This window comes from Coregonus lavaretus (genome assembly GCF_964263955.1).
Source record: "Coregonus lavaretus genome assembly, chromosome: 25".
Lineage (NCBI taxonomy): Eukaryota > Metazoa > Chordata > Actinopteri > Salmoniformes > Salmonidae > Coregonus > Coregonus lavaretus.
The window spans coordinates 5,852,848-5,876,204 of record NC_140012.1 but is presented as its reverse complement, the minus strand read 5'-3'; the positions used below and the strand labels follow the sequence as shown (position 1 = coordinate 5,876,204).

The 23,357-nt window shown below is 42.1% G+C and overlaps 1 protein-coding gene across 1 annotated transcript in view; it reads left to right on the top strand.

The window, feature by feature from the left end:
• Positions 1-23,357, top strand: part of LOC311100515 (rab11 family-interacting protein 3-like) — a gene marked incomplete at its 5' end in the record, with an annotated part of 97,972 nt that overhangs the window by 61,322 nt on the left and 13,293 nt on the right. The window contains 5 exons of the mRNA XM_084141435.1: positions 13,799-14,005; positions 16,299-16,436; positions 19,254-19,289; positions 19,432-19,522; positions 19,825-20,069. Coding sequence (XP_083997561.1) covers positions 13,799-14,005; positions 16,299-16,436; positions 19,254-19,289; positions 19,432-19,522; positions 19,825-20,069 — 717 coding nt within the window. The remainder of the gene's footprint in view (positions 1-13,798; positions 14,006-16,298; positions 16,437-19,253; positions 19,290-19,431; positions 19,523-19,824; positions 20,070-23,357) is intronic.

The following is a 23,357-nucleotide window of genomic DNA, read 5'->3' as shown; positions in this document are numbered from 1 at the left end:
ATGCATTCCCTGGATGGCTTACTTTTTTAATCTTACCATCTCAGTTGTCTTACTTGTCACTGGAAAATAAATGGTCTACTGGCTACTGATGATAGTCTACAAAAAGAAAACTACAAAAAGACACCTAGCATTCATCTTGGCTAACATACTGTAGACATATCAATATCACATTTGGAAAGCAGTCTGTCTTAATGGGGCAACGTCTTATTTTGAGATGTAAAAAATATCTTAAAATGACAGGCCTACTTTAGAAACAAAAATGTATGCAATTAATGCAATGCAATTCTAAAGAATAGAGTAATGTCAAATGAAGTCTATTACTAACTGAATATAGAGAGAGCATGCACCCCAATGCATTTATAAACTGCCAGTGTGTAAAAAAGTGATGGTTGAACCCTGAGTAAATCTATCCAAATCAATGTAAGAACACAGGGGCATGCTTATTTAAAAGATGGCTAGTCATTAGTTTCCTGGTTCTGTTTTGAATGCAGGTACATTATGGGACACAGGCAGTGTTCAATTTGTAAGTCTTTTTAGATTGAGTCTAGTCTTAGTCATTTTGACGAAAATATCAAGTCTTAGTCACATTTTTGTCATCTGAATAATGATTGTCTAGTTATTGTCAAATGTAGTTTTCTGCATAACATCTTATCTTCCCAGCAGCAGAAATATGGCAAACATATATAAGAATTATATTATATAAGACTTTACGCACCAGCCAAGCTTCTGGGAGAGTGCGATGGTTCTCTTTTGATTAAGAATGATCTGGCCTGTAAATTCCTAATTCAGCCAACATGGATATTGCACATTACATACAAAATAAACAGAGACACACAAGCACACAGAGAGAGAGTAGCACAATCTCTAGTTTTGGCAAAGGAGTAAAGGTTGCACCTTCATCACTCGGTCGCGTCATTGCCATTGTTATCAACGTTCCACAGATGCTGCAGCAACATTAATGTCCAAAAGTAGAACGGGGGCTAATGACTGTTTCAACCAGTGATGTAGTCGAGTCACTACACCTCGTCCGAATTGGGTCTCAAGTTCCCTGTGCTCGAGTCCGAGTCCAAGTGTCAGTCACCAATGGTCAAGTTACGAGTTGAGTCACGAGTCCCTATGGCTGAGGTCTGAGTCCCAGTGCTCGAGTCTTGGTCCAAGTGCTCAATTCTGAGTCACTGGGTCCACATTAACTCAAAATAAAGTTATTTACCCAGTCAGATATAGCGTAGTGGCAAGAGGAATTTAGTCAAATTGTTTGCTATCCCTTTTCCTTAATTTTTGTGCCATCAAATGTTTGCATATTACCAGGGCCACGTTCAGTGGAAAAATGCTCTTGAACGTTGCAGATAGAAAATCCATGAATAGAGTTGACATTATTCCTTCAACATGTCAGATGCATGTTTGTTCTACATAGCATATTTCTATCTGAACGTTCCAAAACGTTGCGTCTTACTGAACGCGCCCAGGTTGTTAGCTATAGCTAGCTAATGAGGTAACATGACTGAACAAGGTGTAGTCTAAACTAGGGCTGTCCCCAACAAATAAATATATATTTGTCGACCGAGAGTCGTCTTTTCTTTCGACCAATCGATTGGTTGAAATTTTAAGACTTTTATTTGTCCATATATAGACACACCCTATGTGTTTTAATCAAATCAACTATGTACTGAACTTGCCTGATGCTTTAAGCACACTTTTTGATTAAATAAACAAGACACACAAATGACTCGAGGGAGCCAGAGATCAAGATAGCCAAACCAGAAGGGGGAACAAAAACTGTTCTCAATCCACCACCTGCTGCTGCTGGCCTTCGCAGATTCTGCCGTTACTCTCCACCTTTTCCTTTGGGAGTGCCAATTTATCTTACCATTTCTACCAATCTGCGTGCCGGTTTTCATATGCAAATTTCCGTGGAACAGTTTCATTTATAATAAACTTTTTATCTCAAAATCATTGTCTGTTGTTAATGATACAAATCTAAAAGTAACTTTTATTGCCGTTGCCAACTGTGTAAAAATAGCCTACATAAAGCCAACAAATAAAAACATTGCAGCCTGCAGGTAGAAAATATCCTGATTTATAAATATATATCCTATAAATCACATTGGCTACGCATTGGCCTGTCTGCAACGAACTTGAAACATTGTATAAACTATCAACTGGGTCGGCCCGAAACGCGCGCTAGCAAACTTGAATAAAATATTCTGGGCCCTCAGTTTCCTGCGTCAGTGAGATCAGGATAGACACAGCTGTAGGCTATTTGTGCAAGGGATAAGAAGTAATCGGGTATTTTATGATGTTTCCGCTGGATCAGTGTATTACATGCCGAGTGGTTATTGAAAGGGTGAAAGCTGGAAATATTTTTCAAGAATATTTGTCATTCTCAATTGATTCTAAAAACAGACTTTGTTTACTTGCTGTTTGAGGTGAAGAAAACATTTATTTGAGAAGTTCCACAGCTCGTTAGTAGTGGTAAGTTAATACAATCAGAAATACTATCAGACTTCCCCAAATGGGGGATGGCCTACATTTGCGCGCAGGCCAGGTAGACTAGTCCTACTTCTATATGCGTAATCAGGTGAGCATCCTTACTCAACATTGACAGGAGCGTTTCAAACAAAAGACGATTAATACATTTACAGAACTCGTAAATGGAATGTAATAAACAAAAACGTATTTCTCACAAGTGTAATATAGGTTGTGAGTTCTGCAAACAACGTGTCCACTCCGACAATGAGAACGGTAAACGACTGTAATAATAATATATTTAAATTACTGTAACCAAACATTGCAGATTAGAAATTATAGGAATTAACGGTAAATGTAGGCTACTACTGTTGATATATGTAATGGGGAATTGATAGACAATGCACACAATGAAGTTATGAAACAATGAATAGGCACGTAATGGCGGGAGATAATGCATTCTGGAGAGAGATGTACCTTGTGCATCAGAGCCACACTCCCCTTATTCTTGGACCGTGATATCCCCGTGGCCTCCTCAATGGATTAGTCCACTGAGACAGGCGCAAATCAGACAGGTGTCTTGTGTGCCATAGAAAAAAATCTTGGTCGACCAACAGCCTAACGACCAGTAGACTAAATGTGGTCAGCCCTAGCCTAAACAAATGGTTAACGGTCCAGTCCGCAAGTAGCCTAGTTTTAGAACAGCCCGCGATAGGCTTTATGAATGTAAAATTCGGCCTGCCAATGCACGACAGAGGAAAAGGTGGAGACTTGGCTACGTTGGCTACAGAAACCATAAATGAAATGCAGTGGGAAAAGTGGGAGAGTTGAGCGAGATTACAAATTCAAAGACAGACTACTTTTCTATAGCCTACTCAAGGGAGAGAAAAACATAGCTAGACTGTTGTTTTACTATTAAACTCGTAAAGCAGCTTGTGTTTCTCAACCAGGCAAAGGGTAGCTAACTAGAAAGCTGGTGGTGACTGGTTAGCTAAGGTGAAGCAAGAGAGTCTCCTGCGCGATGTATATAATCGGAGGCGGAGCCGTAGTGGAGCATGTCTGCCCACACATCGCTTGCTCCCCCGCAGCTCTTTTTTTTTTTTTTTTTTTTGTCATTTAGCAGACACTCTTATCCAGAGCGACTTACAGTTAGTGAATACATATATTTATTTATTTTATACTGGCCCCCCGTGGGAATTGAACCCACAACCCTGGCGTTGCAAACGCCATGCTCTATCAACTGAGCTACATCCCTGCCGGCCATTCCCTCCCCTACCCTGGAAGACGCTGGGCCAATTGTGCGCCGCCCATGAGTCTCCCGGTCGCGGCCAGCTGCGACAGAGCCTGGATTCGAACCAGGATCTCTAGTGGCACAGTTAGCACTGCGATGCAGTGCCTTAGACCACTGCGCCACTCAGGAGCTCATCATGCGCTGCGCATCTGTGCTGCTAATAATAATTGTGCTTCTCACTGAAAAGCTCTCAATCTCTCCAAAAACTATTGTCCAGTCCACTTAATAGTCAGATTTTAGTCACAGAGATAATCTTGTCTCATTTTAGTCAACTGAAATAAAAATACTTTTCGTTTAGTTCGAAGTTTTTCTGTGTCTATTTAGTCAGTTATAGTCTCACCAATTGCAACTGAAAAAATGTGTTAGACAACGTTTTTCTTGACAAAATTAACACTGGACACAGGTCAAGTCATTATTGCCGGACCAAATCATTTGCTGGTGACATCAACTGAAAAAGTGTTGAAGAACACCAACTACAGATACACATGCTTGTTTGATTATCTAGAATACTACATTCAATATAGAATCAGTTAGATTTTTTTAAAACTATTGTAACATGCAGTAATGTGAATTCTATTGTCCCTGTCAGGAGCCCAGGCTTTTGCCGTATATGGTAGAGTTCTCGTCACTGGACCACACGATCTTAAGATTACATTCCGCTAAGGCACTTCTCTCTCTACATCGGTTGGCTACATTGGTGACCAGGGTGTGATCCCTTCGATACACCTATGGGTCCTGGGCACAAGAATGATCCTAGAGAGAGGGGGGAATACTGAAACATGCATTTATGACAGTTCTGCTGTCTCCATCAGAGGTTCAGGATTTTGGCATAGATGGAAATGCTCTAATTTCTTGACTGCGATGTTTTAAGATTGTGCCCCCAACGGCACTTCTCTCTATATATACGTTGATTGGTAGTAGGACTGGGAATTGCCAGGGACCTCACAATACGATATTATCACGATACTTAGGTGCCGATACGATATGTATTGCGAATCTCACTATTCTATATGTATTGCGATTAGTTTTGATCAGTCATGGAAATAAAAGTGCTGAAACCAAATTGGGTCCCTATTTAAAAGGAAGATGGAGAACAAGCTATGAAGTAAAAATACTGGAGTATTTGTCCAGGTACTGAAAACTAGGAAAACAATTATATTGCGATATTGTCAAAACGATACAATCTATAGTCAAAAATAATATCCAATGTGTAACTATATTTAAAAAATACCCCATCACTAAGTGGTAGGTTACACTATATTTAGATATTTCAAATACTGTCTGAGACACCTTTGCTATATCTCTCTGTTCTCAATAAATGGTGAAACAGTAAATGTGATGTTTTTTGTTTGAATGTATATGCATGAAACTTACATTATGGAAAACATGCCTCACACTAAGTCGTAGTTAGTAGTAGAATAATGGATTGGCATGAATTTGGCACCGTCAACTTTTAAGAGGTTAGTAGGAAAGTTAGCCTAATCATTTAAACTACCTAAATGTATTCACATTCACTGAACATTTAGTATTTGAAACTCAAGCATTCATTTCCCAACTGCTTTTTCTATAATGTTTTTTCTACAATCATTCTCCATACCTTATATTCCAATGCCCACCATAGTATTAGGAAGTTGTTGCCATTTTAAGAACTTATCTGGTTTAGAAATCAAACTCTGGTCATCTTATTGCAGAGCACATTGTATACATTTTACCCAGTGGTTTTTAGGTATGCTACAGTGAGGGAAAAAGGTATTCGATCCCCTGCTGATTTTGTACGTTTGCCCACTGACAAAGAAATGATCAGTCTATAATTTTAATGGTAGGTTTATTTGAACAGTGAGAGACAGAATAACAACAAAGAAATCCAGAAAAACGCATGTCAAAAATGTTATAAATTGATTTACATTTTAATGAGGGAAATAAGTATTTGACCCCCTCTCAATCAAAAACATTTCTGGCTCCCAGGTGTCTTTTTATACAGGTAACGAGCCGAGATTAGGAGCACACTCTTAAAGGGAGTGCCCCTAATCTCAGTTTGTTACCTGTATAAAAGACACCTGTCCACAGAAGCAATCAATCAATCAGATTCCAAACTCTCCACCATGGCCAAGACCAAAGAGCTCTCCAAGGATGTCAGGGACAAGATTGTAGACCTACACAAGGCTGGAATGGGCTAAAAGACCATCGCCAAGCAGTTTGAATTAGAAGGTGACAACAGTTGGTGCGATTATTCGCAAATGGAAGAAACACAAAATAACTGTCAATCTCCCTCGGCCTGGGGCTCCATGCAAGATCTCACCTCGTGGAGTTGCAATGATCATGAGAACGGTGAGGAATCAGCCCAGAACTATACGGGAGGATCTTGTCAATGATCTCAAGGCAGCTGGGGCCATAGTCACCAAGAAAACAATTGTTAACACACTACGCCGTGAAGGACTGAAATCCTGCAGTGCCCACAAGATCCCCCTGCTCAAGAAAGCACATATACAGGGCCGTCTGAAGTTTGCCAATGAACATCTGAATGATTCAGAGGAGAACTGGGTGAAAGTGTTGTGGTCAGATGAGACCAAAATGGAGCTCTTTGGCATCAACTCAACTCGCCGTGTTTGGAGGAGGAGGAATGCTGCCTATGACCCCAAGAACACCATCCCCACCGTCAAACATGGCGGTGGAAACATTATGCTTTGGGGGTGTTTTTCTGCTAAGGGGACAGGACAACTTCACCGCATCAAAGGGACAATGGACGGGGCCATGTACCGTCAAATCTTGGGTGAGAACCTCCTTCCCTCAGCCAGGGCATTGAAAATGGGTCGTGGATGGGTATTCCAGCATGACAATGACCCAAAACACACGGCCAAGGCAACAAAGGACCACCCATACGTAAAAATGTATGCACACATGACTGTAAATCGCTTTGGATAAAAGCGTCTGCTAAATGGCATATTATATTATAAAGGAGTGGCTCAAGAAGAAGCATATTAAGGTCCTGGAGTGGCCTAGCCAGTCTCCATACCTTAATCCCATAGAAAATCTGTGGAGGGAGCTGAAGGTTTGAGTTGCCAAATGTCAGCCTCGAAACCTTAATGACTTGGAGAAGATCTGAAAAGAGGAGTGGAACAAAATCCCTCCTGAGATGTGTGCAAACCTGGTGGCCAACTACAAGAAACGTCTGACCTCTGTGATTGCCAACAAGGGTTTTGCCACCAAGTACTAAGTCATGTTTTGCAGAGGGGTCAAATACTTATTGCCCTCATTAAAATCCAAATGAATTTATAAAAAATTGTACATGCGTTTTTCTGGATTTTTTTGTTGTCATTCTGTCTCTCGCTGTTCAAATAAACCTACCATTAAAATTATAGACTGATCATGTCTTTGTCAGTGGGCAAACGTACAAAATCAGCAGGGGATCAAATACTTTTTTCCCTCACTGTATATGTGTATGATATGCTGTGTTGGCCAATATGCATATGCAACTGTAGTTTTTAAACACACACACACATCTTTCTATTTATATCATTTTATGTGAGTGGATGTGAGTGGACATCTAATTAGCATAATAAAAACATCCCCATAAATATCTGTCAGTTTACGCTAGAGATTTTTTTATTTCTATTTTTTTTTCATTGGATGCGTCTCAATCCACCGCATCCGCCGATGTTGCACTTCCGCATCTGCGGTGAAAGGTGGCAGAGCTAGAGCGGTGTTTGTCAGACCATGAGACATCCCGAAAATCGGTCTTCTCACAAAATTGTCTGTAGCGTCCGAACAGTTTGGCCAACAAACTATTATGACCCTTCTATGGAAAGTTTAGACTCACGAACACGATGGTTCTCCGTTTTGCTATACGACCCCCACAAGCGTTGTGGAACCCGCCTGAAGTCGGTACAGCCAATCTGCCAACTTCTGTCTGTAGCGTCCAAACAGTTTGGGCTGCACACTAATGTACACACCTCTGTGGAAAGGTGAGACTTTCACGAACACATACATGTCGGTTGTTTTGCTCTAGAATGCCCACAAGCCTCACAAGACTCGTCTGAAGGTCCCCCGGGACCAGTTTAAAAAATGGGTAACACTTTACTTGACACCCAACGTCATAACACGTTATGCCACTGTCATAACTATGTCATAATATGTCATAACTGCTGACATAACTTGTCATAACTTGTCATGACACATATATTTAGACCTGTTGTGACATATATTGCGTTATTTTATGGCTGGTTATGACACCTACATAAGTGTCGAAACCCACAAAACATTCCATTACGCCATAGTGTGTGTATATATTTTAAAATTGACCATATTAAATTATCATTGTAATTGCGCACACATTGATGTCAGACATGCACCTACCCCAATGCTCTGTTGCTGATGACTGGGATGAATGCAGGATCAGCTTTTTGGAGCAGGACATGACACCCTCTTTTTAACTGATGACTGATATAAGGGCATGTATGTGATAGGCCTGTCTGGCTCATATGATTATGATGGTCATAATGCTTCTTGACAGTGTCATAAAGTATATTTTCTTAGTCTAAGTAAAGTGACACAGGATGTTCATAATGCTTCATGACATTGTCATAACATGTTATTTAAAATATGATGGAGAGAAAAAAAAGATTTCATTACAACAACTAAGGATTTAAGAAATAAACTTTCAAACTAAAGGAAACTTCTTGGCAGGGAAAATACTAATTTGAATAAATGTGGGTTTTGACACACTTATGTAGGTGTTATAACCAGCCATAAAATAACGCAATATGTCACAACAGGTGTAAATATATGGGTCATGACAGTGTTATGACCATATTATGACAGTTTATTACAAGTTATGTCAGCTGTCTGTCCTGTATCTCTCAGATATAGGACAGACACTTCAGAACAACTTCCTTTAGATGTTTTTTTGGACTATCTGTTGTTCCATGTAGTGAATCTGTTATTCAATGCGTTTGTTTGGGCTAATAGACACATTTTTTCATAATCATTTTATATATATATATATATTATTTTAAACTTCATGGGGTCTTAAAATGATATTTGGTATGACCTTTTTTAAAACTATTCCATATAGCTTAGTAGAACCCCGTTAACAATGTTTTCTGGTTAGCGGACGGCAGGCAATAACATGACACCTTTTGCCTGTTGAACTCTGTTTTTGGAGTATTGTCAAAAGCCCAACAAATTTGATTCAAGTCAGTGCAACTTTAGTTGTACCCTTAGGGGCAATAACTAGACATATTGCCCCTTAGGGCAAATACTGAAAACATATTAACATTGTCTTGTGCTCTTTATCTGAGGATTTGTGTGGGTGGGGTTTGTCCACCCCTAATGAATTAATTGGGTCAAATGTTAGAATGAGGAGATGATGATTAGTCTAGTTGTGGGCACTGTGTAGTGTACCCTCACCCCCACCCCCCTGATTACAGCCAGATTAGTGGTCGCCACCTGTTTGGAACAGCCACTTGACAACGTCCTTTTCACGGGCAGCACACTGTGTTCCAGATATCTCTGTCAAGTGTTTGATACCTAATTGAAGAAATGTAGCCTACATCAAGTCATTTTTGATGTAGGCTACGACTATAGTAACTTGATTTTACTTTAGGCCTATAGGTTGACCATATCAATCTGCTCTAAGAAAGAGAGAGGGTGTCTGCCCTCAGTGTAAGTAAATACAATAGCTGCTGTTTGGGGCTTTATTCTGAGTGTATTTATGAGTTGGTTTTGCATGTTGTGCGTAGAGTCAGTCTCGAGGGAGGAGGAAGTGTAGGGGAATAAGGCCTTATCTGCTGACTGCGTGACCTGTCTCGCCGGCTTGATGATGGATCAGGGGGGTCCAGTTGACAGGGATGTGTTTGGACTTCCCGTTCCCAGCTGAGCCTTGAATTCCAGGAAGTGTGGAGTTCGCTCTTTTTCGCTTTTTTCATTTTTTTTCTGGAGAGGGCCCCATCTTCCCTCCTCTGCTCCCTGACACCTCTTTCCTTCATGCTGATGGGGGCCAAAGCCCCGGCCGGCAGAAACTCTGACACTTCCACTTACTCCTGTTTCAGCAGTCCTGCGCTGTTAGCAATTTGGCAGTAATTATGGAAGGTTGTCCCCTGGCTCTCCAGGGCTGAACTTCCCCTGAAATAAATTACTTTCAGTCAATTTGGACCTTTCGCTGGGCTGAATCTTGTCAGTCAACTTGACACATTTTGAATGGAAATATATTCCACTGCCAAACGTCTATCTGACATCCCTTTTCTACTCTGCTAACTATATCTGATCATGCTCCTGTCACTCTTGCCATACAGGTGTTTTCTTATATAACTTTCTAACTTCAGCTTACTGCGGTTATCTCAGGCCTTACCTATCCAGTCTTCCCTGAGGCAGATTTGTCTGCGTTTCAACTCAGTTCCTTCTTTAAGTTCCACATTTCCTGTGTTGTCCTGTCTGTCACTGATGGGTCAGAAGAAAACCGCAGATGAATTACAGAAACAAACGACAACAACCATTTTGAGTTGATGTCACTGTGAAAAGGTTTACAGTTGGTGGCAGCGGTGGGATCATCAGTCACCTTTGACCATCAGAGGTAAAGATAAACAAAACAAATTAAGCAAATCAGCACAATAACAACACACTCCCGCCTCAGTCATGTGCTCTTGCATTAACAACTAGACTAATTTCTACACACGTTGACTCAACACTGTGTCAGTAACGTTTAACAATGGGGCACTCCAGTCCCCTTTTCACTTCATTTAACACCAGATCTACTTAACAAAAGGCACATCTCAATAGGTGGTCCAGGTAAATCATGACATAGCACAAATGGGGGGGTGGGCCTTTGCTCTTTTGTTCTCTATTGCTCCTCTATTGTTCCTCAAGCAAGGGGGGAGGCCGATGACATCACGACTTCCCATCAAACCAAGTCCTTGAATGCCTTGGCTCTATGTTCTTGGCTGGGGATTAGGAGTTTAACAGGATTACCCACCCTACCCCATCGACCTGTCCTGTCCTACCCCAGCACCCCCTCACTTGACTGGGGCCTGGCCAGTCACTGTGCCTGCCTGGTGCCCCATGTTTAGCCCTAAATCTGATTAACCCTCAGCCACTCACAGCCTGCCTCCCCATCTTGCCTCAAGTCTACGAGGAAGAGCCCATGGTAACAGGGAATGACCGACTGGTCACTTGTGAGTACTGATCATTTGTGAGGACAGAAAACACATGATGAAGACTTTCTAGTCGCCCACGTTGGTGGTAACCTGTTAAACGTTCATTGCAAAGAAAAATAGTGTGCAAATGTTCTGGGAACAGTGGACTGATCTCTTGAGTGGACAAGGTCTTTGGGATTGTCTCTTAACTGGAGAACTGGGCAGTACTACTCTTGGGTTGGTGTAGCCAGTGAGCGTTCAGGATTCCACTCTGATTGGCTGGAGGTCGTCTGTCTCCAGTTGCTCCGAGGTTGAGACGTGGGGGCAGCGGACAGCGTTTAAATATGCGGTCTCCCGCACTCTATGTGCTTACTAGGGACCTTGCTAGGGACCTTAGGGACCTCAGTGTTGGGCTGAGTAGTGGGTAAGTGGGTCCGAATGTTGGGTTGAGTTGCTACTTGCTTGTCAAGCGTATTGAGGTGGAGATTTTGAGTGCTATGCTAAAGTGTTAGTGTTATGGTGTTAAAACGGTTGTGCATTCTTTGGATCTGAGCATTGTGCTGAATCTGTGTTAATTGTTTTTGAATGTTTAGTTAACAGATGCTGAGCCGTACCGGAGCGCCAAGTCTAGGTCCAAAAGGCTTCTTAACAGCTTCTACCCCCAAGCCATAAGGCTCCTGAACAGCTAATCATGGCTACCCGGACTATTTGCATTGCTGCTGCTCTTTAATTCTTATTTTTAAACTTTTTAAAAAATGTATCTGTTTTTTACATAACATTTATTTTCTTAAACTGCATTGTTGGTTAAGGGCTTGTAAGTAAGCATTTTACTGTAATGTCTACACCTGTTGTATTCGGCGCATGTGGCAAATCAAATATGATTTGATTTGAAGTGGATAGGTCTGTGGGATCACTGATTAAGTGCAGGCTACTGTGTCGGAGTTAGCGTAAAGTGAATTTGAGGGCAGGATTGAGTGGGTTAAAGTCTGTTGACTCTACAGACATTAGTTTAACATTGCCGGTGGAGCACAGACATAAAATCTCGACCAATGAGTCTGTGGGATTAATTAATTAGCAGATTACCCTTAAAGATAACTGATTGTAGAACTTGTCCAGATTGCCGGGCACTTTGCAGGGCTGTCTTAATCTGTGATGCCAAGCGCTCTTGGATTTAGGCTAGTTGCTTTCCAGGCGTCTCAGTTCAACCCAAACAATGTGCTAAAATCTGAATATAGAATTTGGCCCATATCTACACTCACACTGTAATATTTTTGCACAAAAAGCTTATTTCTCTCAAGTTTTGTGCACAAATTTGTTTACATCACTGTTAGTGAGAATTTCTCCTTTGCCAAGATAATCCACCCACCTGACAGGTGTGGTATATCAAGAAGCTGATTAAACAGCATGATCATTACACAGGTGCACCTTGTGCTGATGACAATAAAAGGCCACTCTAAAATGTGCAGTTTTGTCACACAACACAATGCCAAAGATGTCTCAAGTTTTGAGGGAGCGTGCAATTGGTATGCTTACTGCAGGAATGTCCACCAGAGCTGTTGCCAGATAATTTAATGCTAATTTCTCTACCATAAGCCACCTCCAACATCGTTTTAGAGAATTTGGCAGTACGTCCAACCGGCCTCACAACCGTAGACCACGTGTAACCACGCCAGCCCAGGTCCTCCACATCCGGCTTCTTCACCTGCGGAATCGTCTGAGCCGGTGCTGAAGAGTATTTCTGTCTGTAATAAAGCCCTTTTGTGGGGAAAAACTCATTCTGATTGGCTGGGCCTGGCTCCCAAGTCTTGGGCCTATGCCCTTCCAGGCCCACCCATGGCTGCACCCCTGCCCAGTCATGTAAAATCCATAGATTAGGGGCCTAATGAATTTATTTAAATTGACTGATTTCCTTATATGAAGTGTAACTCAGTAAAATCTTTGAAATTGTTGCATGTTGCATTTATATTTTTGTTCAGTGAAGATCAGCCTTGTTAACTAAGGATGCCACTGTGGTCTGGAGGTGGATGAACCCAGATCTGTTTTTATAGAAGCAGTGATAAACAGTAATAGATGCAAGTCAAGTGAAGAGGAGACTAAAGTTAACTCCAACCCTAACTTTAGCTAAAGCCTCAAATGTGCAAAGGATTTGTGGAACGGGCTGTTCACAATCACACATACTGTGCATTCGGAAAGTATTCAGACCCCTTTACTTTTTCCACGTTTTGTTACGTTACAGCCTTATTCTAAAATGGATTAAATCGTTTTTTTTCTTCATCAATCTATACACAATACCCCATAATGACAAAGCAAAAATAGGTTTTTAGATTTTTTTGCAAATGTATTAAAAATAAAAAACGGAAATATAACATTTACATAAGTATTCAGACCCTTTACTCAGTACTTCGTGGAAGTCTTCTTGGGTATGACACTACAAGCTTGGCACACCTGTATTTGGGGAGTTTCTCCCATTCTCCTCTGCAGATCCTTTCAAGCTCTGTCAGGTTGGATGGGGAGCGGCGCTGCACAACTATTTTCAGGTCTCTCCAGAGATGTGTGCTTAGGGTTGTTGTCCTGTTGGAAGGTGAACCTTCGCCCCAGTCTGAGGTCCTGAGTGCTCTGGAGCAGGTTTTCATCAAGGATCTATCTGTACTTTGCTCTGTTCATCTTTCTCTGCCGCTGAAAAACATCCCCACAGCATGATGCTGCCACCACCATGCTTCACTGTAAAGATGGTGCCAGGTTTCCTCCAGACGTGACACTTGGCATTCAGGCCAAAGAGTTTGACCTTGGTTTCATCAGACCAGATAATCTTGTTTCTCATGGTCTGAGAGTCTTTAGGAGCATTTATTCTCCTATTTGTCTCTCTCTTTTATACACACACATTCTTATCCCCCCTTTTCCCTCTCTCCCTCAGGTTCTCCTTAAGCTCAGAGCTGCACAGCCACTCCATGGTGACAGTGATCGGCAGGGAGGTGGAGGAGCACTTTGAGGACTTTGGGGAGAGCAACACCTCGGAGCTGCTGCTGGACACCACTGAGGAGGGGACAGAGGGAGAGGGGGACTCGTCCCACCTCCAGACTCTGGACCAGAACAACTGCTCCTCCCTGCTACTCTCTCCCAGGTACGGACCACCCTTAAAGAACGGCAGCCAGTCAATAGCCCACACTCGAGTCCAACTAAGCACTCAAGGTATGACTGTGACGTATAGGAATGTGTAGGCTAGGCTTAGTACTACTAATCAGTTGAAAACGGACATGTCGGATGAAGGTCACCCACAGTATCTGCCACATTGTTACCAACGACAACATCATTTTATCCTAGGGTATCATCTCTAAAGTCAAACGCACAGTGTAGTTGTTAGTAGTTGTCATCATTGGCTCCTGTCAGGGAACAGGGAAATTGTCCTGTTGGATAGAGTAGCAGGGTAGATTTAATTAGCTACAATCTAACAGCCACAACCTCCCCCGGTGCTGTTATAACCAGACTGACTGGCTGTATATTTGGAAAGACTGGAGGCCAAACATGTTAAGAACTCTGGCGACGTCCTTCCCATTCCACCCCTACTGCCTCCTGTTCCTGAAGGGTGAGATAAAAGAAAACAAGGGCAACGTTCACGTACTCACACTCTCTCTCCCTGTTGCTGCTTACTCTGTGAAACTGAGGACACGGGCTGGATTCCATTCCTAAAAGCGCGCTCCCTTCTCTCTGCCCTTCATTGCTCGCTCTGAGGTATCTGAAAGGACTGGGCAGGTGAAAGCAATATGGTGCAAACTCATTTATACTTACACACATCCAGTCCCCTTGAGTTTACAAGGGCATGTTATTAAGGGGAGACATAACCATGTTTCTGGAATGGAATTCAGCCAAAGTTGAAAGTTCCAGGCTTTCCATAGGCTCCAAACACAAAGTTGAGGATTGAGCCGGCCAATATGGATGTGTCTGTCTCATCTGACCACACCTGTACACTCACTCCCCTCTCTCCTTCCTCTGACACAGTACTGCTCTGCCTGAACGCTACTGAGCACTTCCTCTCCTTTTTCTGCAGTCACTCCACCCCCTCCTTCTCCTACACTTTGTTTTCAGAGACACTAAGCCGGATAATGCGTAATTCCCGTTTGGGTGATATTTTCCCCATCGCTCATGCCAGGAAGCGCTTAGCCAGCTAACTGCATAGCTTTTCTCGCTCTGTCACAATATGGAAACAAGCTGGCCTAAATGGCTTTAATGATTCCTTCCGAGTTACCAGTAATACTAAACCTTTTTCCCCCTCTGTAATTCAACCTTACAACCATAACTTCCTTCCAACTAGAATGAATGGGCACTAAGGCAGTTTGAATGAGTCCATTGTGATTTCCAGTGTGTTGCAGGAGCATTGTGGTTAGTGCAGTGCTGTATGAGGTGATGCCGAGAGACATACTACTGGTCAGAGCTGAAGTGTAAAATTGCTCTGACATCCTTCACACTGATGTGTGTAAACGACACCTCTGTACGCACAGGATGTGAACCACTCTCCTCGTCTTACTAGACACACACACAAACACACACACCTAGACAGTACACTGCTGCTTCACTGCCACTGTCTACAAACACACACTGTTTCATCACTACTACTGCAACACACACATATACACCCTACTGCAGCTGTTACTTCACATTAGTGTCCTTCACTATACCTTCCTAATATTGAGTTGCAACCCCACCTTATGCCCTCAGAACATCCTCAATTTGTCAGGGCAGGGACTCTATAAGGTGTTGAAAGCGTTCCACAGGGATGCTGGCCCATGTTGACGCCAATGCTTCCCACAGTTTTGTCAAGTTGGCTGGATGTCCTTTGGGTGGTGGACCATTCTTGATACACACAGGAAACTGTTGAGTGTGAAAAACCCAGCTGAGTTGCAGTTCTTGACACAAACCGGTGCGCCTGGCACCTACTACCATACCCCGTTCAAAGGCACTTAAATTCTTTGTCTTGCCCATTCACCCTCTGAATGGCACACACACAATCCATGTCTCATCTGTCTCAAGGCTTAAACATCTTTCTTTAACCTGTCTCCTCCCCTTCATCTACACTGATTTAAATGGATTTAACAAGTGACATCAATAAGGGATCATAACTTTCACCTGGATTCACCTGGTCAATCTGTCATGGAAAGAGCAGGTGTTCTTAATGTTTTGTACACTCAGTGTATAAAAGTGAGACCAATGACAGGACGAAACCTCGGTTGCAACAACGCTTTTAGATGGTATCAAACCTTTCAGTAAACCCCACAGCCCAATGTTGTCTCACTTTTCACTAACTCTGATAATCCTGCACTCTTGATTCCCAAAGCTTCCTCTTCTCCATCACTGTGCACCCCACTTTTCTGTCACTCACTCCCTCTCCTCCCCCCCCCCCCCTCTCTTCCTCTCCCCAGCGCCCCCACTACTCTCCCCGCCAGCTTTCAGAGCTTCCTCAGGGAGGAGGCACTGGACTTTTTCTGTAACCAATGTCACAAACAAATCTCTCGCCTGGAGGACCTCTCCACTCGCCTCAATTTCCTAGAGATAAATAGGTAACACGTCCCACCACCACTATGTTTACCTGTGTGTGTGTGTATTGCCGTGTTGACAAGGTAACACACACTGCTCTCGTTCTGTATGACAGTGTGTATGTTTTTGAATAGGTTCGTCACACACATCTCACTCGCTCCACTAATCTTCACTCTTCAATGCACGTTTGTGTGTGAGTTGCGTTGTGTTGACAGCATTGGTGTTTGGCTTGACTCAGCTTGCTCATCGTATCTGTACTGTATTGTTATAATAAGATTCATAAGGTTAAAGGTGCATAGTTGTTTGTAAAAGTGTGTTTGGTGGACCGTCGTGCTTTGCTCTAGCTGTTGGTGCTAGGTGGCCAACAGAAGGTTTGCCCAGAGTTCCCATTGCTCATATCAGTGCATGCCTTATACGTTTCATATATACATACTGTATCTCACATCCTGTCAAGCTCATGGAAAGAATTCCGTCTGTGCAGTGACAAATTGTAAAAAAGAATGCTAAATCTGAATTAACTTCACAGGTGAGTGGTGTCAATTGCAATGGTTTGAACCTTTGTTTTATCAGGGAGTCATACTGAGACCAAGGTCTCTTTTACTATTAGCCCTGAATTACAGAAAATACACACGTCAAAATAGAAATACAAAATGCAAGCAGAAAGAAAGAAAAACACAGTAATTAAAAACAAAGACATCAGTAATAAAGTTCTCAATCAGCCTTCTGAATTGCCCTAGAGGCACCAGAACATCAAATGTAAGAACATTTTGAAGATTGTTCCACAAATAAGGTGCAAGAAAACTTAAATCTGATTTACCTAACTCAGTAGAGACCAAAGGAATTTCCAGAGTTAACCATCCCTGAGACCGGGTGTGGTAACTCGTATGTCTAAAGTTTAGTAATGATGTGAGGTACAGTGGGACTTTATGTAAAAGGACTTTATAAATTAAAACATAGCAATGTATCAACCTACGTGACATCAAAGAGGGCCAACCAACTTTCTTGTTGCAGTGATGAGCACAAAAATGTTAGCCCGTAATAAAGCGCAGTGCGCTGTGATAAACTGCCTCTAATGGCTTTAATGAAGTGGCAGCTGTGTTAATATAGATGATGTTGCCATAGTCTAGGACCGATAAGAACGTTGACTGAATAATCTGCTTTCTACTATTTAGTGAGAGGCAGGACCTATTTCTATAGAAGAAGCCCATTTTTATTCTCAGCTTCTTAACAAACTCATCAATATGCTTTTTAAAAGACAGCTGTTCATCTATCCAGATGCCCAGATATTTGAAAGCAGGGACACGATCAATATGGACACCATCCAAAGTACATATGCTTAATCATCAGACTTATTTTTATGCGCTCTAGAGAACAACATATACTTAGTTTTACCTGCATTCAGTACTATGTTCAGGTTGTTCAGTTATTCTGTAATACAATGAGGGCAGACTGTAGTTCAGATAGAGCCTGGTCAACTGTGGGGCAATAGCATACACAACAGTATCATCGGCATACAAGTGCAGGTTACAATTTTTTAAAGAGAAGTCGATATTGTTAATGTAAACAGTAAAAAATACAGGACCCTGAATCGACCCCTGCGGGATACCTTTTGTAATATCCAGGAAACCTGATTTAACACCATCAGTAGATACATTGAGTTCTATCTGTCAAGTCATTTTTAAACCAGTTACATGCAGCCTGATCTAGGCCAATTTGAGGAAAGCCTCGGAATTAGCAGTATCAAAAGCCTTTGACGTGTCAATGAAGAGGGCAGCACAATGTTGCCTTTTATCCATACAGTTAACCACATTTATAACTAGGGATGCAGCAGAGATAGTGCTATATGATCTGGTCTAAAACCCGACTGATATACATTTAGAATAAATTTCAAAGATAAGAAAGATCTTAGCTGAGAATTAATCAAGGATTCTAATATTTTAGCTAGGCAAGAAAGTTTAGAAATAGGCCGGTTTTAATTATTCAGGTCACAAAGGTCACCACCTTTGTGAAGGGGGAGTACATTGGCCGCCTTCCAAACCTTGGGGATAGTACCAGAGATAATCGTCAGGTTAGAAATATGGGTTAATGATTCATCAATCGGGGGCAGAGAGCTGTAGTAAAAATGGATCGAGCATATCAGCTCCAGTAGATTTATTTTCTCCATCAATCTTAAGCAGGCATCTAGCATATCACAGATAGTAAATTATTGAAATGATAAAGATTAACTTGAAGCTGACGGGTTAACCGTCGAGTCAGCTAGAGGCTGGCAGAGGGAAGAGCAGTCGATTGACTGAGCAGGGTCAACTACACCACAGTTTCTCTCAAATAAAAAGCCTGCCGAGATAAAATGATGATTGGTGTCTGGCTTATGTGATTGCTCTCATGTTCCATTTCAAGTAGTCCATTGCAACCTTACAAATAGACTGAATCGTCTTGTGCCTGTTCAAAAATTAACCTTTTTGTGCCTGGGTTTTGTTCATTAGGAACACAACAGAAGAAAATGGACTGAAACAGGGAGGGACTAGGCCTACCTCAGACTTGTCCAATAAGAAACACGCATGTTCGTTTTCTGTTGCAAAACATTTTAAAATGTATTCTGTTGCGTGCCCTGATGAACACGACCCTGGTTGTGTGTGTGACTACTCAGATGTACATGTGAACATGTACCATACTTTAGGACCCTATCCTCCCAGTATGACAACCTCTTTATCCCTCTGCTTTTTGGAGCGAGGGATGAGGGGATGGGGAGTAGGAAAGAGAGACACCAGGAGACGGACAGTGTCTCTTTCCTCTTATCCTTTCTCTCTTCCTGACTGGTTTCCTGTCTGGTTTCCATTCAGCTCCAGCAAGAGGCTGTCCAGCAAGAAAGCAGCACGGTAGGTCAAAATGTATTTGTTGAATTAATTCTGTAGAATAGTCTTTTAAATTGAATGTGAAAATATGGTGTATTTTTGGGATAAACATGCCAAGCTTTCTTTATGATAACCATTTTAGCATATTTCCTCTCCGGTGTTTCAGACACCTCCGGAACAGCTCCATGACGCTGGGCAGCATGGGCGAGCTGTCCCGGGACATACTGGACCTGGCCGACACCGACATCACTGACAAGGTCAGAGTTCAACATCACAACACGGCATCGGAACATTATACAGCATCATACAGAGTTGATCAACAGTGTCAAACAGCATTATACAGCACTGAATATGAATGTAAAGAAAGAGTTCAATAGTTCTCAATAACATCACTTAAATGCTACAAAGAACCTGTCAGTTCCACACAGTGTTGTACCACATAACACCTTGTAAAGACTTGGAAGATTAGCCCCCCCCCCCCCCCCCGTTGTGGGCTAAAAAGATCCTATTAAACAAACAACACTGCTCTGTTCTAACCCTTACCCCGTCCCTCTCCCAGGTGCTCCTGCTGGAGCGTCGCGCGGCGGAGCTGGAGAAGGACTCCGAGGCCAGCGGGGAGCAGCACACACGGCTCCGCCAGGAGAACCTGCAGCTGGTGCACCGGGCCAACGCCCTGGAGGAGCAGCTCAAGGAGCAGGAGCTCCGCGCCGAGGACCACCTGCACCAGGAGACCCGCCGCCACAAGGACGCCCTCACCAAGCTGGAGCGGGAGAGGGACCTGGAGCTGGAGAACTTGCAAGCTAGGTCAGTGGTGTGGGGTGGGTGGGTGTTCAGTTATGTGTGCATGTGTGAGAACTACAATAAGTTGACCTATAGAAGCGAATAGGGCAGGTCTGTTTGTATGTCTGTAAGTGTACGAGGGACCTGGGGGCAGGTGTTTGAATGTGTATCTGCACTGTGAATGTGCAGATACACAAAGCAATGTTTAGATTTTTATATACAAATACAGCGAGGGTGGCCAGCAGTTGTGCCTGTTGCGTGGGTCTTTAGAGGCTGTGATTGTGAACACTGCTCATGACTGTGTATCTGTCAATTGCAATGTGGGACATGACTGCCACCTACTGGTCTAGAGTACCTCTGACCCTTGCATATCCTTTGAGCCCAAAGCGGTTTATTTTAGGAGAGTAGACACAGGTGTCACAGCAGGTCAGTTTTATTGTACTGTGTCTGCTCAGCTGTGAATGTCAGTGTGTGGAACAGAATATGAATTATTTGAATAGATTTGATCCAAACACATTAACACAGTCGTGAAGAGGGCACGACAACTCCTCTTCGTCCTCAGGAGGCTGAAAAGATTTGGCATGGGCCCTCAGATCCTCAAAAAGCTCTACAGCTGCACCATTGAGAGCATCTTAGGATGAGCATGTGCATCTTCAATATGTACCCATTATTCCTCTTTAGTGCATTTAACAATATGTCGCAAGTAAAAGCCTTGGGTAGCGAGTTGATACAATTCCAAGTCTGGAAGGTTAAAACCACCTTCTGACTTAGGAAGATGGAAAAACGTTCCTTTTTATTCTATGAATTGTATTTGTCCATATAAAGTCTGTTATGGCATAGTATACTTTTTTAAAGAATGTCTTTGGTGGGGTATTTGGTATTACTGAGAATAAATATAAAAACTTTGGAAGCCATGCCATTCTGAAGAGGTTTATTCTACCTGTAAGATTTATGGGAAGATTGTTCCGTTTAATTAGATCTGCTTTCATATTGTTGAGTAATGGGATAAAGTAATCTTTATATATTTGTCGTTTCTTGTCACTTATTAAAGTATTTTATATTTTTTGTGGTCTACTTAAAGGATTGATGTAGATCATGAGTTATTCTTTTTCCTATTGCCATTATTTTGTATTTTTCCACGTTCATTTTATGTATTTTTTTTGTTGTTGAGTATTCTGATTTTTTTTGGGGGGGAGGGGTTGACTTTTCAATATTGGTCAGGTATATCAGGAGATCGTCAGCAAATAAGTTTAGTTTATATTCATACCAATACTGAGACCTGTTGCGTTTGGGTCCTGTCTAATTCTTTCTGCAAGCGGTTCAATTGCCTGTGCAAACAGGAGGGGGAGAGGGGACATCCCAGTCTTGTGACCCTTTCTAAAGCAAATTCATCATATAATGTGTTATTTGTGTATTTTTGCTTTAGGATATTTATATAATATTTTTATTAAATCTATTGTTTCAGATGGAAAGTTAAAGGCTTCCAAAGTTTTGAATAGAAAATGCCATTCAAGACAGTCAAAAGCCTTTTCGACATCAACAGACATTATTGATAAATCTACATCTTGGTTTTTTTGCGTATTATATTATACTGAAACATGTTCTTGAATTTGTTTGTTATTGTCTATTTTTAATAAACCCTGTTTGATTAATACAGTGGGGGAAAAAAGTATTTAGTCAGCCACCAATTGTGCAAGTTCTCACACTTAAAAAGATGAGAGAGGCCTGTAATTTTCATCATAGGTACACGTCAACCATGACAGACAAATTGAGGAAATCCAGAAAATCACAATGTAGGATTTTTTAAGAATTTATTTGCAAATTATGGTGGGAAATAAGTATTTGGTCACCTACAAACAAGCAAGATTTCTGGCTTTCACAGACCTGTAACTTCTTCTTTAAGAGGCTCCTCTGTCCTCCACTCGTTACCTGTATTAATGGCACCTGTTTGAACTTGTTATCAGTATAAAAGACACCTGTCCACAACCTCAAACAGTCACACTCCAAACTCCACTATGGCCAAGACCAAAGAGCTGTCAAAGGACACCAGAAACAAAATTGTAGACCTGCACCAGGCTGGGAAGACTGAATCTGCAATAGGTAAGCAGCTTGGTTTGAATAAATCAACTGTGGGAGCAATTATTAGGAAATGGAAGACATAGAAGACCACTGATAATCTCCCTCGATCTGGGGCTCCATGCAAGATCTCACCCCGTGGGGTCAAAATGATCACAAGAACGGTGAGCAAAAATCCCAGAACCACACGGGGGGACCTTGTGAATGACCTGCAGAGAGCTGGGACCAAAGTAACAAAGCTTACCATCAGTAACACACTACGCCGCCAGGGACTCAAATCCTGCAGTGCCAGACGTGTCCCCCTGCTTAAGCCAGTACATGTCCAGGCCCGTCTGAAGTTTGCTAGAGTGCATTTGGATGATCCAGAAGAGGATTGGGAGAATGTCATATGGTCAGATGAAACCAAAATAGAACTTTTTGTTAAAAACTCAACTCGTCGTGTTTGGAGGACAAAGAATGCTGAGTTGCATCCAAAGAACACCATACCTACTGTGAAGCATGGGGGTGGAAACATCATGCTTTGGGGCTGTTTTTCTGCAAAGGGACCAGGACGACTGATCCGTGTAAAGGAAAGAATGAATGGGGCCATGTATAGTGAGATTTTGAGTGAAAACCTCCTTCCATCAGCAAGGGCATTGAAGATGAAACGTGGCTGGGTCTTTCAGCATGACAATGATCCCAAACACACCGCCCGGGCAACGAAGGAGTGGCTTCGTAAGAAGCATTTCAAGGTCATGGAGTGGCCTAGCCAGTCTCCAGATCTCAACCCCATAGAAAATCTTTGGAGGGAGTTGAAAGTCTGTGTTGCCCAGCGACAGCCCCAAAACATCACTGCTCTAGAGGAGATCTGCATGGAGGAATGGGCCAAAATACCAGCAACAGTGTGTGAAAACCTTGTGAAGACTTACAGAAAACGTTTGACCTGTGTCATTGCCAACAAAGGGTATATAACAAAGTATTGAGAAACTTTTGTTATTGACCAAATACTTATTTTCCACCATAATTTGCAAATAAATTCATTAAAAATCCTACAATGTGATTTTCTGGATTTATTTTTCTCATTTTGTCTGTCATAGTTGACGTGTACCTATGATGAAAATTACAGGCCTCTCTCATCTTTTTAAGTGGGAGAACTTGCACAATTGGTGGCTGACTAAATACTTTTTTCCCCACTGTATGTATGATGTCTGGTAAGACTTTTGCCATTCTGTTGCTTATGAGTTGTATTTTATTGTC